This window comes from Pipistrellus hanaki (genome assembly GCF_964339955.1).
Source record: "Pipistrellus hanaki genome assembly, chromosome: 9".
Taxonomy (NCBI): domain Eukaryota; kingdom Metazoa; phylum Chordata; class Mammalia; order Chiroptera; family Vespertilionidae; genus Pipistrellus; species Pipistrellus hanaki.
In genome coordinates this window covers 13,974,869-13,994,122 of record NC_140511.1, presented here as the reverse complement: position 1 = coordinate 13,994,122, position 19,254 = coordinate 13,974,869, and the positions used below count along the sequence as shown (strand labels likewise).

General features: G+C 49.5%; 1 protein-coding gene across 27 annotated transcripts in view; it reads right to left on the bottom strand.

Moving 5' to 3' along the window:
- The window catches only part of NCAM1 (neural cell adhesion molecule 1), a 312,328-nt gene that overhangs the window by 6,730 nt on the left and 286,344 nt on the right, over nucleotides 1–19,254 (bottom strand). For 11 of the 27 annotated variants that reach the window (XM_084893700.1, XM_084893723.1, XM_084893711.1 and 8 more), the window contains 2 exons: nucleotides 12,440–12,564; nucleotides 9,546–9,726 (listed from right to left, as the gene is read on the bottom strand). In XM_084893700.1, the coding sequence (XP_084749826.1) occupies nucleotides 9,546–9,726; nucleotides 12,440–12,564 (306 nt within the window). Of the gene's footprint in view, nucleotides 1–3,575; nucleotides 7,062–9,545; nucleotides 9,727–12,439; nucleotides 12,565–19,254 lie in introns of those variants that run through there. The other 16 variants (XM_084893720.1, XM_084893726.1, XM_084893701.1 and 13 more) reach the window with 5 other exon arrangements.

The window sequence follows — 19,254 nt, the reverse complement described above, 5'->3', positions numbered from 1 at the left end:
TGGGCTCTGGCAGCAGGAAACTGGCCATCGGTCCCTGAGGTCAGCTAGAGCGGGTCTTTCCCCCAGCAGTTCCCCAAAGTAGAATAAAGTCATCCACTCCGTTCCTCATGTCCTCATACATTCACCCAAAGAAACAGGAATGCAGGCCTCCCTGGTCTGTAGAATCCTGTCATAGGGAAGAAGCATCAGCCGTGGGCTTTCTCTCCATCCCAACACTGGGCTGCAGTCCCCTGACATCAGGACCCATAGGTATTAAGTACCCACTTCCTGCAGAAGGAACCCAAAGTCCTTGTGTGTGTGGGCATATGCATTTTAGATTCAATGGCACTATTTCTGCATTCTGAGGTTTATACATAAACTAGAGGCCCAGTGCACTGGTGGGGTCCCTTGGACTGGGCTGCACCCTCTCACAGTCTGGGACCCCTTAGGGGATGTCAGACTGCTGGTTTTGGCCCAATTTCCACAGGCAAGGCCGAGGGACACCATTGGTGCACAAATCCGTGCACCAGGCCTCTAATATGCATATAAGATCTTTGGTTAATCTCTTCCTACCCCTCTTCCCTGCTTCCCTCTGAGATACATCAGTCTGTTCCATGTTAATATGCCTGTGCCTTGAGTATTTGCCCCCTGGTGGTGGTCAGTGTGCATAATAGTTACTGGTGGAACAGTCAAAATGGTTGAACAGTCACTTAGGCATATATATATATATATATATATATATATATATATATAGACAGTCCTCGGGTTACATCTGACTTGATGTACATTGTTTCATGGTTACGTCGCCATCTCCCATTTATTTATATATAAAAAAGTTCCATCATTTCGACTTATGTACATATGTGCTTTATGTTTTTTTTTTTTTTTAATTATTATTATTTATTACCACAAGTAAAGATCAGGAATTGTTATCTTTCTTTTAAATTTTTTTTTACTGCTTCACTTCATTACTGCTTTGTAGTGCTCCATGTGAGTGTTGTAGATGCTTATGTAGGTGGCTTCCAATCACGTTACATTGTACCATAGGAACGGATCTCCAACTTTACCCAAGGACCTACTGTACAGATATGGTTCCTGGGGACTAACCATATCTCTAAAGAGGAGTGGCAATGTACATTAGCAGGCCACACTCTTGGAGAGCTGCTCTATGTGTGGGAGAGGCAGCGAAGCTATCAGCTTGTGCTCTGGGCTCAGCACACCAGCTCCAGGGCTGTACTGGTTCTCAAGGCAACACAGGAGCTCCTTCAGGGGAGGGCCCACAAACCTCAGCTCAATGCCACCCTACCTGCCATTTCTTATCTACTTAGGCACTCCTACCCCAAATCTACCATATTACCTGTTTTAGTCTCTTCTCACCACCAATTACCATTTTCTGTTAATTTACATGTGCCCTCTAGATCTAGAGGGCCAGGAGGGTCAAAGTATTTTTTTAATGAAATGTCATTGTTGGAGGTGGCGCAGGTAAGCCTCGGGCAGCATCTCCAGGCCTTGGTGCCTCTGCTCGCTAGTGGTGGAGCAGGGAGGGCACCTCCCCAGACCCAGAACCTGCCTCTACCTACCAGGGGCGCTCACTGGCCCCACCCCCCTGCCCACCCAACCAGAGCCTCCAGTCAGCGTAATGCTGCTCTTTGTCTGAGGAGTCTGGATTTGGGGTGGGATGAAGCCAGGTGTCACCCTCAGCTGGGAGTCTGTGAGGAGACACCCAGCCCTGACCCTTGGCTCCCAGCTACACCCCTGCCAGCCCCCCCAAACACCCTGTCCACCATGCTTCTCACTCTGGGTGTCTTGGTCTTTTATTTTTTTGTAAGTGTCATTTGTATAACTAAATGCCCATGATAGTAGCGTCATACTAGAAAGAACAAAATAAAATAAGACAAAACAAAACAAACAAACAAAAAAAAGATCGACTGTGTCATTAAACCAAAAGTAGGGCAGTGGTTTACCGTTTCTTTTGATGTAAAATTAAAATTCTTTCTCCTGACTTAAAGGCCCTACACAAGCCATGGACTCTCCCCCTCCTCCAACCATTGTAACCCCACCCCATCTCTGTGCTCCAACTGCTTGAGCCTTTGCTTCACTGGCTGGACACACCCAGCTGTTCCCACCTCAGGGCCTGCGGACCCCTAATCTGGAACACTCCATCCCTATCACCGCAGTGGTGCTCTCCGTTGTCCTGCAAACCTCAGCTCAAGTGTCACCCTACCTCCCCATCTCTTATCTACATAGGCACTCCTACCCCAAATCTACCATATTACCTGTTTTATTTTCTTCTCACCACTAGTTACCATTTTCTGTTCTAGATCTTCTAGCAGATAGCCTATCTGTCTTATGTCTCCCCACTTGTAGGAAAAGTTCAAAGACCGCTTGCAAATGAAAGGTAGTTTAGCCTGGACAGGAGAATGCTGTCTCCAGGTATTTACAGATGTTTTGTGAGAAGGAAGAGTAGTAGTATTTGGTTTCCCCAGTGGATATAGACTGTGGACTGGGAGGCAGATTCAGCTCCCTGAAAAAGAACTAGCAAACAGGGGTGCTCACACGTGGTTGTGGGTGTGACCTGCCTAGGCAGGTGAGCTTTCTGCTGCTGGAGGCATTCAAGCAGAACCTGGGCACCCTTGGCAGGGCTATTGCAATGCTCTGGACCAGGCTCTGCACCAAGCAGGGCTTAGGATAGAGGGTACCATCAAGTCCTTCTCAACTGTAAGAGCCCGTTACTGCACACAGAGCCTGACAATACCCAGAGTCAATCTCCAGAATGGGGGCTGAGAGGGACTATTTCTTGGAGGACTTAGGTAGGTTCCACCTTTATTCATTGATTATCGCGATTTTATTTTCATTGAACAGATACAGTGGTGCCTCACACAACGAACTTAATTCGTTCCAGGAGCAAGTTTGTTATGCGAAAAGTTCGTTATGTGAAACGCGTTTTCCCATAACAATAGATGTTAAAAAAAATAATTCGTTCTGTAGCATAAAATATGCTAAGATGACATAAAAAAAGATAAATTTTTGTTATTATTTTTATTTAGATACATCTAAAAACATAATTTTGAGTTTAACTTAAAAGGACGACTGCCGTGATACGTGCGTGATTTAATTTGTAATGAAGAACGATTGCCGCGATGCGTGCTTAAGTTAAGCGCAGTGACTAACGACTGCCTGCAGTGCCTGCGCGGAAGGATGCAATACATCGGCAGCGATCGTGGAAGCTCGGGCGACTTCGTTGTGTGAAACGAAGTTCGTTGTATGAATCATGAAATGAAGTTCGTTGTGTGCAGCGTTCGCTGTGAGAGGCGTTCTTTATGCGAGGCACCACTGTAAATGCCTCAGTGTAATGTTTCCCCACCTATAGCGGACCTCCTGGGAGCTTTGTTAGAAAGTTAGATTCTCGGGCTTCCCAGTTCCATCCAATCAGAATCTCTGGGGGTGAGGCTCAGGAGTCAGGCTCTGATCAAGCGCCCAGCGTTGGGGGACCACTGTTCCTAGCTCTTCTGCCTATGAGTTACAGGAGGAGCAGCTGCTCCTAAGACTCACCACCCAAGGATGAGCTGTGGAGCCCCACCTGGTGGCCTTGACCTAACTGAGCTACGGCATGGATGCAGAGAAGGCAGAGACTATTAAAGGAAAAGGAACCACACAGGTCACCACCCAGAGCCAAGGTTTCTAGAGGAAGTTGGGTACCCCTCAAGCTGGAGAAAGAGTGTGTGCAGCCTTCATAAAAAGAAGCACAAATAGGAGGAATACCAGGATACAGATGAGAGGGTATTCAACTCAAACCCACATTTATTATCTCCCGCTGGGTGTTCCAGAATTGTTTAGAGCAGGGAAGCTAGGACAAAATCATGTCCTGCATTGTAATAACATGTTACCCAAAGGAAAAAGAATATCCTTCTGGGGTCCATCTTGGCAAGCTCTTCCTCCTGGCCTCCCTTGACTGACTCGCCCGCACAGCTGCATGCTTCTGAAGCACGTTCCTCCATCACCTCGGGGTTAGAGCTGACCCGGAACAGCGGCGGTACAGAGCCAGGCTGCCCATTGACTGTGGTTTCTGGTGTGGGAGAGGTTGGCACTGAACTGGGAATTGCCTTGCTCCTAGACTAGACCTGCAAAGGCCTACTTTCTTCAGTGCCTCACGTGAGATAAGGGTCTCATATTTAGAGGAGCCAGGTGGTCCTGAGTTGTGTGCCAGGGGGTCTTGGCCCAGCAGAAGTGCCCCCTCCAGCCCATGACTCAGGCGCTGAGGGGAGTTCTGGTTCACTCCCAACCCTGACAATCTGCTTGCTCCTGCCAGGATCTGCCAACCAGAAGGCTGGTCTTGGGGTTTTGGGGAAGCATCTAACTCCTGCAGTTAAAGCACAGAGCAGGGTTCGCCACTGAAAACGTTCAGCTTCTCACCATCGCAAGGACATCCTGTGCAACCTCTGTGACAGGGCTTTACAGGGAGCTGAGGAACCGGAGGCTGGTTGTGTATCTGGTGGCCCAGAGCGTGGCCTGCGCAGAGTGGCCACCTTCTGGTGCTGCAAAGGCCCGATGCCCTCCCCATGCCTGCAAGGAGCAATGGCCGCGAAAAGGCTCGGAGCTCTACTCAGTGGGCGGCAAGGTTGGGGTTCTGTTTACACGGCCCTGTTGGGTGATCAAAGGCGCATGTGCTGTGGAGGAAAGAGCTCGATACCTTGTGGGACACACAGCTATCAAATAAAATCAAAACACCAGAGAGTTCACGTGACTATTATTTCCTTTAATAAAGCAAAGGTGTAAACCTCACGAAGGCCTGGCTGATTATCTGCACAACAACGTTAGCATTCTTATTAGTAGACAAACGTGATCCAGACCAGCTGTATAGGTTTTCCCAAAGTGAGCAGAGACCCCGTGGGCCTGGAGGCGGGGTGTGGGGATGCAGGGAGGGATGGGGCACTGTCTTAGAGGTTCCTGGTGGGGCTGGGCCACGGCCACGGCCGACCAGAATTCAGTGTCCACTGGGAGTGGCGCGTCCTCACGCTGTCTCCAAAAGGGCATATCATTACAAACCGCGGCCTGTCTGAATGCGGCCACTGCGGTGACGGTAAAGCTGCCTCGGCAGAGGCCTGCCTGGTGGGGGTGCCTGAGGGGACAGGGCTGGGTCAGGCTCCCCTCCATTTGGGCTAGACCTTCAAAGAGTTCCTTCAGAAACACTGACACTGTCCCTCCCATGCGGGTGGGACTGGGACGTGGGACCCTGAGGAGGGTGCTCCTGAATGACTTCTGCCCAGGGTGACATAGAGGGTGTGCTGGGGGTCAGAGGACAGTGACGGCTCACCTGCACCAGGACTGAGCTTGCCCATCCTAGCCCTCCCTGCAGCTCTTGTTAACTGACCTGGGATTCCCACCCCAGGCCCAGAGGCATCACCTGCCTCTCCTCAGTGCTCGGCCATGTGCCCAAGAACCACATGGCTCCTGCTGCACTGGGTGAGGCGGCAGGAGCCCCAGAGGGAGAGGACTGAATTGTGGCTGGAGGCAGCGGAGGGGGTGGGGGTGGGGTCAAGAGGCACTACCCTGCCTGAGCTGTTTGGGTAGCATTTGGTCTCTGGTGTCTGCACTTGAGCCTCGAAACTGTGAAGGCTAGAGATGGGAAGCTCTATCCCCCAAACCATGGGATCACTTAGATTCCCAAAGGGAAATCCAACAGAACTGAAAATTAAAGAGACCAAAAGGAACAAAAATCACACTTCCTGTGGAGATGCTCAGAGAGGAGACATGTAGAATGATATGTGACCACAATGGAGGGAGGGAGTTTTATTCAGCAGACATTCCATCCCAAATACGCAGTGATGTCACTAAGCAGGACTCACCCCGAGTTTCTGTGTGGGACTCTCAGACATACACACCTACTTCCTCTCCTGGCCACGTGGGGGAGGCATACTCCCCAACAGCAGGGAGGAGCAGCTGGCTTTCACCAGCTTTAAAAATGTCATTAGAGCCACTGACCAATAGGGGTTTGGTGCATTCAGGAAGTATGACAGACTGACTGAGCCCCAATTTAGCAACAGTCCAGGCTGGCCAGCCTGGGAGTGGCCTGTGCCCTTCCTGCCGCTCTGTGAGCATGAAGGGCCAGAGTGCAAGGTTCATGCCTGGCTCACAGTGGATGCTTCCAATCTGGGAGGCTGACTTATTGATAACGTGGCTCACTGTGGAACCACAACCTCCAAGACATGAGGCTCTGTGCTGACCTGCAGCTGTGCAGCAGGCATCCGCCCTCCTGAGAGACACGTGTCTCACAGAGCTGGCAGTGTTGGGCCTTGCTCACAGAGCCAGCAGAGAGCCAGGGACACACTGTAAGCAGGACAAGCAGGATGGGGCCAGACCTAGACCATGGGGAGATCAGGCTGCAGGACCACAGCGCTTTCCAGAATGTTTGATCAGCCCCAGTAAATACTTAACACACCTAATTCTGCTGCACGGTCACAGGGTGACTTAATTTGCCATCATGTCATCAAAATGCTCAGGTGAATCACAGTGGTCCGGCTGCCGTATATGGGCACTGAAATGCACACAAAGACAACTAGTATTGAGGGGCCGAGGAGCAGCATGGGGTTAGAATGGGGGCACATGGGGTTTTTAACAAGCGGATGCAAGCTTTGGGGGCACTCAGAAACCCCTCTCTGCTACATCATTTTCAGGTGAGAACAAAATAAATGCAATAAGCAGCAGAACAGATGTGCAGCCATGTCTCTGTAAACCTAGCACGATGCCTTTGAAACACTGTGTAAAGAGAAGCGCTCCCAAGTATGTTGTGCTGCCACTAACAGGGGAGCCTTCCTTATGAAGTGGCACAAAAATATACGGAAATGGCACAGCGCCTGGAGGTCCAGCTTTCTCCAGTCGCAAACTTTCCTCTTCCACAGAGCGCGTGGGGCCACGGTCATTCTTCCAAAGGGGGCACTGATCATTCGCATAGGAACTGGGCTTTTAAGCAAATTTAGCTTTTCTTTGTGTGTTCTTACGTTCCTAACAGAGCAAAAGAAGAGTCACCGCAGAGAAAAGCAAGGAGGCAAAGGTGTAGGACGCGGAGCAGCCTCCCAGGGTCGCTGCGTGCGTCCCCAGAGAGAATGAGGTCGTTTAAAAACAAAGGTGGCAGTGGGGGTGTCCCAGTGATGTCCAAGGTGGTATGTGTGACGACAGACACAGGAAGGGGAAGGGGAGGAGAAAAGAGAAGGTAGAGACAGAAACAGAGGGGGAAAAAATAGATAAAAAGAACAAAATTAGGTCAAATATAGAAAACACAAGAATCAAAGGTTAATTCAACGTTAGTCAATTAAACGTCAGAGGTTAGAGGAGAGTCCAGTGCGGCTTGTTACCACCAGGCCAGCTCCCAAGCTCAGCAGGGCCAGAAGCAGCACAGCAGGGCGAGCTCGGGGTTAGGGGTCAGCGAGCGCATGAAATTAAAGTGAGAGAACAGAAGCCTCCAGTAAGACACTGGTTTTGATTAGGAGAGTGTTACCTTTGACTACGATGAGGTCTCTTAGCTACAGCCAAGGAGCCTACCCAGGGCCTTCCTGCCACTAGAGCTTGGCACACATAGTGGGAGAGATGAGTTTGATCACTGCAGTATGCGTAGCAAACTGAGCAGAGGCCGGGGGGCCGCCTTTTCAACCACAAATTGAATTCTTCTTCCTATTGCACGACCCCCCCAGCCACAGTGCTGTTAAAGAAAACCTCGCTCTGTGCCCCTTACCTGCTACCACTTGCTGACCACAGAATTCCACCTCCCACCCAGCGCACAGCCACCTCCTCTGAGATGGTACGAGAGCCCCGAGTGTGGTGAGCAGCCCCTCTCACCCCACCCCGCGCTCTCTCTGAGTTAATGGGGTTCCTGGACGATTCACAAGGACTCTGGCATCTCCAGCCGGCAGGACCCTGGAGGACAAGGTCTTCCCAGAACTTCTGGACCTGACACACCCTGGAAACTGCTGCTGCGGGTGGTGCCCAGCATGTGAACACAGCAAGGCTGGGCCCCCTGTCTATGGGATCTTATCACTGGAAACAAATGCCACCAGAAACAGGCTCAGTGCAAAAAGGTTACTCAAGTCTCTCACTCTCTCAGCTCCTAAATGTCCCATAAAGGCCGAGCAGATCTGGACACTCACACCAGACTACCGATTTCAAGAAAACAACTCACCAAAGAATGCGAAGAAAAAAAAGGCAGAGAATGGCAAAGCCATCCCCATTCGGGCACCCTGGTAAGCAGTAGTGAGAACATTTCTTGCAGCTAAACCCAGGTACCCCGTCTTTGACACTGACCATGTGGCCAGTGCGTGGAGGCAGGCTCACCTCAGCATGGGTTAAGGTGTCTCCCTGACAACACAGAGGGTAAGACCAACCGATGCTTCTGATCTATGGCTTAAGACCCACCTGCCAACTCCTGGAGGCCCCCACACGTCTGTCAGACACACACATTCATGCACAACCAACCATTGGGAGCCACAGACTGACTTCATTTTGTTGCTGCTTGAATAACCCACTTTCACACACACACACAGCTCTGTTGTAGGCAACCCAACCCACATTCTTTCTGGCCTCGCTTCCATTGGGAGAAGACACCTGGGACCTTAGCTGAGAGCCCAGAGAAGCACTCTTAAGAGGACAAGCATGATGGCGGCCAGACATAGACCACGGGGAGATCAGAACATGTTGCTACCATACTTGAGCATGGCAGAGAGGATATTGGGCCTCTCTGACAGGCTGCAGCCGGGTGCACTATGACCACCTCTCCTGCCTGTGGATGGCATTTGGCTGGTATGGAAAAGCAGAGATGTTGTTGAAGATCTCTGCTCAGAGGGATTTGGTCAATGAGGAGACTGGCCACCAGCAGCAAGGGAGCTGGGCCGGAAAGCAGAACTCTCACTTTATTCCCACATGGAGTCGGTCCTGCATCCCTAGAGACGGACCTGCATCTCCTACTGCTCCCATCATGATCTCTAGCAGGCTGAATCATCTCTCATGGATGGGATTTTCCAGTATCTATTGTCTCCACTTGCTCTGGTTCAAGTGGTTCAATTTAATCAATTGCGAGGCCCTTGGCAGATTGAATTTTTAATGAACTAGGCACCAGGTCTTCCTTCTCTTGGGAGGTCCCCAAAGAGAAGAGATTTTGACCGTGACTGTGCAGGTAAGCAAGCATCAGATAGAAAGCACTTAAACAGAGTTCATCCTCATATGAAATGGCAGATGGCAGAGAAGGTCTCACAAAGGAACCTTGCTCAGCTTCCAAGGCTTGGCAGGAGCCGGAGCCTTTCCCACCTGAGGGCTCCCCAAGGACTGGCTCAGCATCAGCCCTTCAAGGCCAAGTGACATAGGGCCTTTGCCCAGGACGCTTGGCCGAGCCTTTCCAGGAGTCCAGTACATCTCAACCCACTGCACAGGTAGGTACAAAGCAACACTCAGCGCAGCATGGGACCGATCATGAGGATGGCTGTAAGCAAGCACGTTGTGAGAGCTGTCCAGGTGCATTAGGAGGGGCGGCACTGCATTAATTCCAAGCGGGGGACTCACGGGAAGCAGAGTGCGCATACCTGGGATGGCTGTGGGCTGCGCCGAGGTCCTGAACACGAAATGAGCCGCCTTGGACTTCCCCTGCTGGTTCTCGGCCACCACGTAGACCTCATACTCAGCATTCCAGTCCAGGGACTTGAGCATGATGTGGTCACTGCCGGACGGGAGCCTGATCTCTGGTTTCCACTCGGAGGAGAGCTTCTGGGAGACACCGGCAGGAAGGACACAAGACACCAGGCAGCATTAGGCGAGAACCCCGGTGAGACCAGCTCACAGAAGAACTTTGGCGCATCAATAACGATTGGTGCAAAATAATGAAAATAAGAACCAACGGTAGAATGTGGTGTTTATTCTTTACCAGCCTGACAGACCCTAAGGATTACACATCAGGGGGTCAATCTTACATGTTCGCAAACACAAACAGCGGCAGCTGCTAGTGGGACCTGCGTCTCAGGCGTAAATTCCACTAAGATGCCCACAGGAAGGTGCACTCAGCTCTGCAGAGCACTGCACAGGGCAAAGCCTGCAGCTGACAGTAGAGGGTCCTTTTCCTCCTTGAAAGCTCAGTTATATCCCTCATTGCACCAGTGAGCTTTTTCTTTCTTTTCTTTCTCTTTCTTTCTTTCTTTTCTTTTCTTTTTTTTTTTTTTTTTTTTTAAATATTTCTTTATTGATTTCAGAGAGGAAGGAAAGATAGAAACATTAATGATGAGAGAGAATCATTGATCAACTGCCTCTCACATGCCCCCCCACTACTTTGCCCTTGGCCAGAATCGAACCCAGGACCCTTCAGTTCACAAGCCAATGCTCTATCCACTGAGCGAAGCCGGCTAGGGCAGTGAGCTTGTTCTGAATGGGAGTTTATCAAGCCCCCCCCGCCGCCCCCAAGCAGGTGACTACCTCCCTAACACAACAGGGAGGCTGGCAGAACTCCCCAGAAGTCTTCAGATGGTTTCACCGTTGCTCACTCAGTCCATCTCCTCGGACTTTGAAGAAGTGTAGGCTGGGCTCACAAGAGCGTTTGGCAAATGTTTACTAAGTGACAGGCTGTTCCTCAGAAGAGCAGAATGTGCTCTAGTCACCTGGGAAGTGGTGTGGCCATGGCTGAGCTGCAGGGAAACTTAGCTTACAGCACAGCCATCTTCCCAGGCAGAAGGACTGGCACAGGCCAGAGACCCGCCTTCAGGAAGGGGCCATGGCCACCACTATTGTGGGGAGATGCCAGAGGGAGTGCTGGTTTCCTTAGTGTCTAACCTGGAAGTGGAGGTGCTGTAGGTTAGCTTGTGCCTATGCCACTGTATGGTCCCTTTTTAATTGAAAACAAAGAAATTCATCTGTCTTTTCCCTTATTTCTCTGGAAAGCTCCTTTCATTGGCTAACATCATTACCAAAGAGACAACCAGTATGTAAAGCAAGGATTTAATAAAGCCATCATGATGTTTTATAATACATGTTAATATGTATTAATGATATTTAGCAAACAATAAGTTCTTAGAGGATGGTCAAGGTTGTTGAAAACTGACACATCTCAGTGTTTCGCCCCAGCTGTCTTTCCAGCTAAGACCTGCCTGGCACAGCCACAGTGATTCTTCTGGAAAAGTGAGATCTGAGGAGGCCTCCAAGGGAGGAACTTCCCGGCCCAGCCGGCATCTTAGCAATAATGACTATATTTACCAGGCACTGAAGTTTCCAAGTGCCAGTCACATTTCCAGTCCTTTGCATATATTATAACTAATCTCTATAACAACCCAATAAGCTATTTTGTTCCCATTTTACAAAAAGAGAAACGGAAGTTTGGGGAGACTGGATGATGTATTTGGGTCACATGCTGGCAAGGGGTAAAGCTGGACCTGACTCCATGTGTGTCTGGCCACATCAGGATAACAACAGCCAGAGGTGTCCCCCCAGCCCTGTCCACTTCCAGTGCTGCCAGGCGTCAGCCCGGCACCTGCTTCTTCTCCAGAACTCTGTGAAACCTGTGACCTAACCAGGTGGGGGCTCACATCCACAGGGCTGACCAAAAGGCAGAAGGAGTAAATCATCTTCCTGGAAAAAGCCTTTCTTGGGGGCTATCTGAAGAAAGGCAACTGCTCTGTGGCTCCGTATTTCCTTCCAGGAAGAGACCGTAGCAATAGACTATCCCCAGTGCTCACACATTGCCTCAGCAATTGGCCATGGTTGGCAATGGCCAAGTGTCATTCTTAAACCAAAACAGGAGAGAGATTCTAAATTGGGGGTTGGGGATGAAAGGTGCAATGATAGAAATCTTAGATGGGTTCTGAGCCAATCAGGAAGCAAAGGCTTAGGGCCATGCTCATAGCAGGATTAGAACAGCTCAGTGGGGGAAGAGCTGGCGAGGGAGCTAGCCAGTTGCGTCCATCAGACAGATCTGGGTCTCAACCCTGGCTGGCCGGGCTGTGAGAGGCCAGGCTCTTACCGACTGCACAGCCCTCACTGCCTCTGCCACATGGTGATCCTTGGAGGACCTATTTCATAGGGTCCCGTGGAGAGGAAATGCATGTAATCACAGCACCTGGCCCGTGAGGTAGCGATGCTTAGGCAGCAGTATGTTATTTGCAAAAAGCACAGGGTAATGGCAAAATAACTTTGTACAAAAATTCAAGAAGAAGCAGGAAAACCAATCATGGTATGAGCTTGTCACCACCACAGCCATTTTGGAGGTTTTGAAATGGTCCCAGGGTGGACATGAACTAACAGTTGTAGGTCAGTCTTGAGATTTGAAACCCTGATCAGGGCCCAACACACAAGGAATGGTCCAGCCCGCCCGGTAAGAGACAAAGCTGGACCTGCAGCCCGTGTCTGTCCAGCCACATCAGGCTCTGCCTGTTGTTGCCCCACCAAGGTGTGTGCCAGGGTCTCGGGGCAGGGCTGAGCCCCGGGAAGGGGCACTCACCGTTCGGTACTTGACCAGGTAGTGTCTGATGGGGGAGCCGCCGTCGTCCTGCTTGATCAGGTTCACCTTGATGGAGTTGCCATCCTCTCCCATCTGCCCTTCGAGCTTAGGAGCGCTGGGTTCCCCTGAAACAGCCAGTTGGTTCACATGACATTTTCCTCCACAGAATGAAACCCATCCATCAGAAAGGGATGCACTGGTGGGGTGGGGCTGGGCTCCTTTGTTTTCTCAGAAATTTAAATGGTTAAAAAGCAGAAAACATAAGACTTTGGATTCCAGTTAAATGCCTCAGAGTCCAGGGGTCTTCAAACTTTTTAAAGTGGGGGCCAGATCACGGTCCCTCAGAGAGCTGGAGGGCCGGACTATCTGAACTACTAATTCCTACTGTAACACCTTGGCTGCGCTCACTGCCCAAAAAACCTGGCGGGCAGGATCAGACTCCCCTGGGGGCTGCATGTGGCCCGCGGGCCGTAGTTTGAAGACCCCTGCCTCAGACTTAGCCCAAACGTAGGCCCTTTGGGGATGTTCTGGGCAGCTCGCTCACTCCCTGGAGGTACAGCCCCTCACGCTCCTGAGCTGGGCCTTTGTTCCTGTCTCCCCCTGGAGCCTGCTTTCCTTTTCGCTGCTATGCTCTTACAACTGAAGACTTAACTTTTATAAACCTGGTATTTTTGGGAAATGGCCCGAAATATGGAAAAACGAGAGCATTTAAGGAGAAAGCTCACATGCATAAAATAATTTTTCAAAGCAGCCTAGTTTCTTCTCTGGATATCTAAGTAATAATATTAAAAACAATTTAAGTTCCTGGCTGTGATTAAACAAAGCAAGATTTGCCAAGGCAAGTTTCTTTTCTTTTTTAAAAAATTTCTTTATTGATTAAGGTATCACATATTTGTCCTCAACCCCCTATTCAATCATATTGATACCTTAATCAATAAGGTATCACATTTATGGCTCAGCTGATTGAGATCCAGGTCCTGCATTTATGGCTCAGCTGATTGAGATAATCCTCAACACCTTGTCTTAAGTATCAATCATGAAGCCCCTGTCTTTGTGAGGACAGGGAGAGAACATGTCTTCAGTGGTTTTCAGCAGAAAAAGGTCCCTGCGTGTCTTTATTTGCAGCTTGTGCTCAGCGGACAGCCTGCATCCAAGGCTGAGAAGGAAGATGTGCTGTGTGATAGGCTGCTGGGGCGGGGGCGGGAGAAGGGGTGCTCATCAGTGAGTGAGGCACTGATTTACTTTAGGATAAACTATATCATTAGTATACGCTGAAAGCAATGAGGTGAGAAATGTCTGATATGGGAAGTAAAAATGAAGACTTTGCACACTTGGAAGTGCTGCACTTCCTGCACGAGCCGCCTCTGAGTCGGTTTCATGGCCTCCCATGGAACGTTTGGGAGGGCCCAGAAACCTTCAGCATGGGCTGCCTGGGCCTGTGCTCTGGATGATAGAACCACAGATATGTGACAAGAGCCAGGAAAAGCTTGTCAATAGGGTTGGGACCTGAGCAGCCCAAAGTGTACCTTTGGTAAGGCCCGTCCAGCCCACTGTCCTGGGTCAGTTACTCTGGGAACCTCAAAACGGCCCCGTATCCTGCTCTTCTTTAAGACAAAGAGGAAGCGGAGAGAAAGCTCAGGAGAGCTGTAGTACTCAACCTGCGCCTCCTGTAAGCATCACCTGGGAGCTCCTTAGAAGTGCAGACTATTATTTTAGCAGGATCCCACATAATCTGTGTGCACACGTAGGCTTGGGATGTGCTAGCAAAGGGGACACATAAACGCTGAGACAGTGAAGATGCATAACCTTAATGCTGTGCAACCAAGTATTTGTGCTTGTTGTGTGTGTGTGTGTGTGTGTGTGTGTGTGTGTGTGTTTTAGCCAGTAATTAAGAAAAAATAAAGAAGATAAAGGAGCTTCAGGCAAAAACCTGTCCTATTTCTAAGCCATTATGTAGTCACAGGCCCCAACAATTCAGTGGAGAAAATTTAGAAGTTGGGTTTCAGTAATGTCAAGGCATGTATGCTTTTCACATTCTTTTGGCCCATTCTAAGTCTTAGTAATCCAGTTAGGTCTTATATCACCACAAATGCCCAGTGCTGAGAGGAAGTGCCAGGGAGTACAGGGCAGTAGGCCAGCTCTGTGTCACTCCCCAGTGCTGAAGGGTGCATGGAGGGGATGCAGGGGAACTTTATAACGCTATGCTCTGGCTGGTTAGGGAGACCAACCCACCCAGGATGGCCTGGGATTCTCCAGGGGTTATCACACCAAGTCAGGCTCTGGAGAAACTGTTAGTCCCAGGCAAACCAGTGGCTTGGTGACCAGGGATTGGATGGATATGGACACTATCATTATAATTTTCTGTACCCAGAAACATAATGTGGGCTCTGTGGTGAGTGGCCTGTTTGCCTTCAGGAGGAGGGAAGGAGGCAGCATCAGCAGCCCTTCCAACACATCCATTGGGCAGGGACCCAGCCCTTCCCCAGGCGCAGTGGAAGGGAAGTAGAGATTAAATTATTATTCTTTCCTCTCAGACTTTAGCAGGGTGAGCTCCCAAGGCTGAACCGATACCGCCAAACATGGAACTCTACTTTGGGGGATATCTGCTTATTTATGTGCTTTCTCTGATGTCTGTGAGATCCCTTTAAACTGAATGCTAAGGAGGCCACAGGAGAGCCTGGGGGGCTGCCACCTTGGACGGGTCTACACATTTGAAAATACAGGCCCTGGACTGGATGCTCTGACTGTGACATCACTGTGCCACACCATGGCCACTGCCCCAGATGGACTGTAAGATCACCACAGCTATTTCCATGACACTGCAAAAGACAGAATTTGAAATATAGGATATGCATCCATTTTTAGGAAATGCACCCCCAAATCAATAATCCTATATTTCTAAGGCACTGATGGTCCTTTAACTTTTTTAAAATTATCTCAAAAAAGTCTTATCTTTTAAAAGAACCTAAGTCTCTTCAAAGACATATGAATAAAAATCTCACCAACAAATCCCTGTAGAAACTAACAGCCCTGATGAAGGCACTCTCCTATCCTGTATAATAAAAGGGTAATATGCAAATCGACCCAAGGGCAGACCAACCAGTTGCTCTGACACACATTGACCACCTGGAGGAAGACTCTCAAAGCAGGAGCTGCCCCCTGGTGGTCAATGCACTCTCACAGGGGGAGCACCACTCAGCCCCAAGCCAGGCTAATGAGGCTGATGACTGGAGAGCGAGGTGGTGGTGGCAAGAGCTTCTCCTGCCTCTGCAGCAGCACTAAGGACGTCCTAAGGATGTCCAACTGATGGCTTAGGCCCTGGCGGGGAGGGGGCCTTCAGGCCTAAGCCATCAGTTGGACAGCTCCTCAGGGCTCCAGGATTGCTAAAAGATGAAGGTTGGGCTGAGGAGACCCCCATATCCCCAAGTGCACAAATGTCGTGCACCGGCCTTTAGTCTTTATTAGGTTCACAGGGAAACCACTATACTATATCACAATTAGAACATGGTTGTAACATGGTTAGAACACTATAGCTTGCTAGCATTTTATCTGAGTGACAATCATGATACTCTGATATGTGTGTACTACTTTCCCACATAACTTAGAGCATTTTATATCATATAATATTCAGGTGTGTCATCTAGAGTGCTTTAAATATGAATTATTGAACATATGTATATTGAGTACCTACTAGGTACCAAGTAAGCTTTTGGAGTTTCAAAGGGGAATAAGACAAATGAAAAAAAACTGAGTTATAATCAATTTTTAAAAAAATGCTGGGGCCCAAGTATGAAAACATAAACCTTACTATGACAGTATTTCTAAAGGAAGTGCATATTCAACCTATGATGTTACTTATCGTAGGCCCCTCAAGATCTGGAAAGAGCAGTAAGTGTATAACCAATTGTCTCATACATCTCCAAATGTTTACTGTCAGTCATTTTTTTACAGGTTAGATAAGGAGTAAAGAAACGATTTCCTGAACTCTCTGCAAAAAGAAGTCTCCAGCCAGCCGGGGAAGAAAGGGGCTGAGGCAAAAGGAGTGGGCGTGGCATTCAGGAGGCTCCCCGCTTTGGGGAACACATTAGGAGAGGAAATTATTCAGAGGGCCCCACGTGCACTCTGAGCTGTGGTGGCTGCTCTGATTGAAACCATTATGGGTAATTTCAGCAAAACCAATATCATAATTATTTGTAAACGTTGGTTTGCAATTCAGCAGCAAGAGGCAGGTTGCTCCAAGAAAACCCCTGGGGTTAATTATACCTTCTGAGTGTAGCTTCAGCCATGAGTCTTATTTTCCCCCAAAATATTTTCTGTAAAGATTAAAACAGCAGTACCGTAAAAATGAACCTTGCCAATAACAAATATGAGACGTCAAGCAGTTCTGGTATTTTCTAGAAGAATGTGAATTGTGCATGCAAGAAAATGAAAAAGAATGCACCATGGAGATCACCGGTAGTCAGAAATATTACATGGAGGTCCTATGAATTCCTCTTATAAACTGTAATTGAAATGCGTATTTCTGGCCTTGCAGATGGTTGGTTCTTTTTTGTAATTATGGTGCTACTGTGCCCTGAACCTGGAGTCAGCTTCATCCTTCCCCTTGTCAGCAGAGGCTCTGGGGTCAGATCCCTGCTGTGGGGTGTCTGCCTTCCACAGCAGGAATGAGAGCAAGCCTGGGCAGTCAGACAGCGTTTGTGAAGTTTGGAAGGAAAACCGTCTATTGCTTCTCACTCCAAAAAGCCCAATGCCAGGAGCTGGATCTTCTGAATGAAAGGCTAAGGTGCCAACAGGCACCCCTGAGAAAGGAGGGGTCAGCCTGGCATCTCCCTTCATCCACTCTGGTTCTCTCCCCCAGCACTCGCAGGCTTGGACATCTGAGATAAGCCAATGGTGGATGCAGGGGCTGTGTTAGAACCCTTCTCTTTGTCTACCACATAGGATTGTCTAGCATTAAAATTATTGTTTCTTTTGTTTATCTTAACTGCTGCTCCCACTCGTGTATGCCTTTTCACTGTTTTCAAAAGCCCAAAATGTATGCTTTAGCTGTTTAAATATGAAGCCTATTTGATTTTTCCAATTCAGGAACATTCACAATTTCATAAAGAGGTTAGAAGTTGGACTGGTCCTTAGGGGATCGGCAAATTCCTTAAGGGAATCAGGACTGAGAGCTATTAGAAGCCTAAGTCTCCCTCCCGAGACCCAACACCTTGCCCTAGATGCCAAACAAGCCAGTCTAACGTGATCTGTGCAGCATGCATTCTGGGACCCTCGAACTGTGCCCAGTGTTCGGAGGAAGAATGCTTAGCGCCCTGTGGCTGAGCTCCCGGAGGCGTCTGGCTTACAAAGCCCTCCTAGCACTGGATTTCTCAGGAGTTAGGAATGTGAATGTGTGTGCTGGGGGAGGGGCTGGGAGGAAAATGTTCCCACAAAATACAAATTAACCAGTCACAAATGAACTCTGACAGACCAAACCACAAAATACCAGTTCCCTTCTCATGGGTATCATGAAAAATACCAACAGATTAATTGATCAATTATCCTAGTTTCATCATCCTAAAAAAGAAAATATAACCACGAAGGTATGGCTTGTGGTTATGGGGCCGATCCAGGCTGAGGAAGTCATGACAGAAATAACTGCTATCACCAACAATTAGCTCGGCTCCCGCCTCTGAGGCCACAAGGCACATGTTCTATATCACCTCCTGGAGGGCAGCCTGGTCCTGGGAGGAGCCTCCCAGTAGCGAACCCTGGGGATGTAGGCACTTTCCCCAGCCCCTGCCCCTGTCCTCTGCCCACGGATCTGGGCCGACCCATCACCGCCTGCCCTGGTCGCCTGGCTCTAGCTCCCCACCCTGGCAACCAGCAGCGCAGGGAGTCCATGGCAACAGAGGCAATTAGAGCAGAAGCCCTGGTGGAAAGTCTGTGCGAGCTGCCTGAGACCGTGGCCATCCGACACAGCTGTAAAAATAAAGGAGGGAGTGGAAGGGGTGGTTAGTGATGTTTCAATCTAAGAAGGAAGAGTGGGTGTTACAGAGTTTAGTTCATCAGAACCAGCATGTCCTAGTACGAATCAGTGTCAGTAGCTAAATAATAAAAAAAAAGGTCATTATGAGGGGTGGGGAGGGATCCATGCTCCGACATGCAGCACACTGAGGGGGTGAGGTGGGAGTGGGGCAGGGGCTTGTGGTCACACACATGCTGGTGGGGGAGGGGTCCCATTTACAGAGGCCTCAGTAGCTGACAGAGTCCCTGGGGGAAGCAGGCCCTTGCAGACACATGCCGTGGTAGAAAGAAACCTGAGCATCTCAGGGGCATTGAACTCACTGGTGGGCTCTCCGGCAAGTGCCTAAGCTTCCCTGCTGTGAGCTCCCACAGGCAAAGCTCAGGAGGCTCAGGAGCCTGGAGTTGCTGGGGTCTGGTGCTCAATGTGTGTTCTCACCTCCCTTCTAATTCAGTGCTGCTGGGCCCAGTGGACACTGTGGAAGGAAACCCAAGGGGACGGAGCTAGATCACTCAGCACATGCTAAGTGCCTCCCAGGCAATTTTGGCGTGGTGAACAGGGGGCGTTGGATTCAGCAGTTGTTGGGTGTACAGCCCACTGCCCACAAGACGCCCTGCTCACTTACACCTTCCAACACCTGCCCAGAGCAGGGAGGCAATAACAGCCCTGAACTAATAAGCTTTATTTCTCTGTCCCGTAAATTTTATTTGCTTTGATCTCTCCGTTCCCTTAAGTTTTATTAATAAAGGCCATTTCCTGCTTCTCATCTCACCGACAAGTCCTTTCCCTGCCCCTTTGCCGCTGGCAGGGG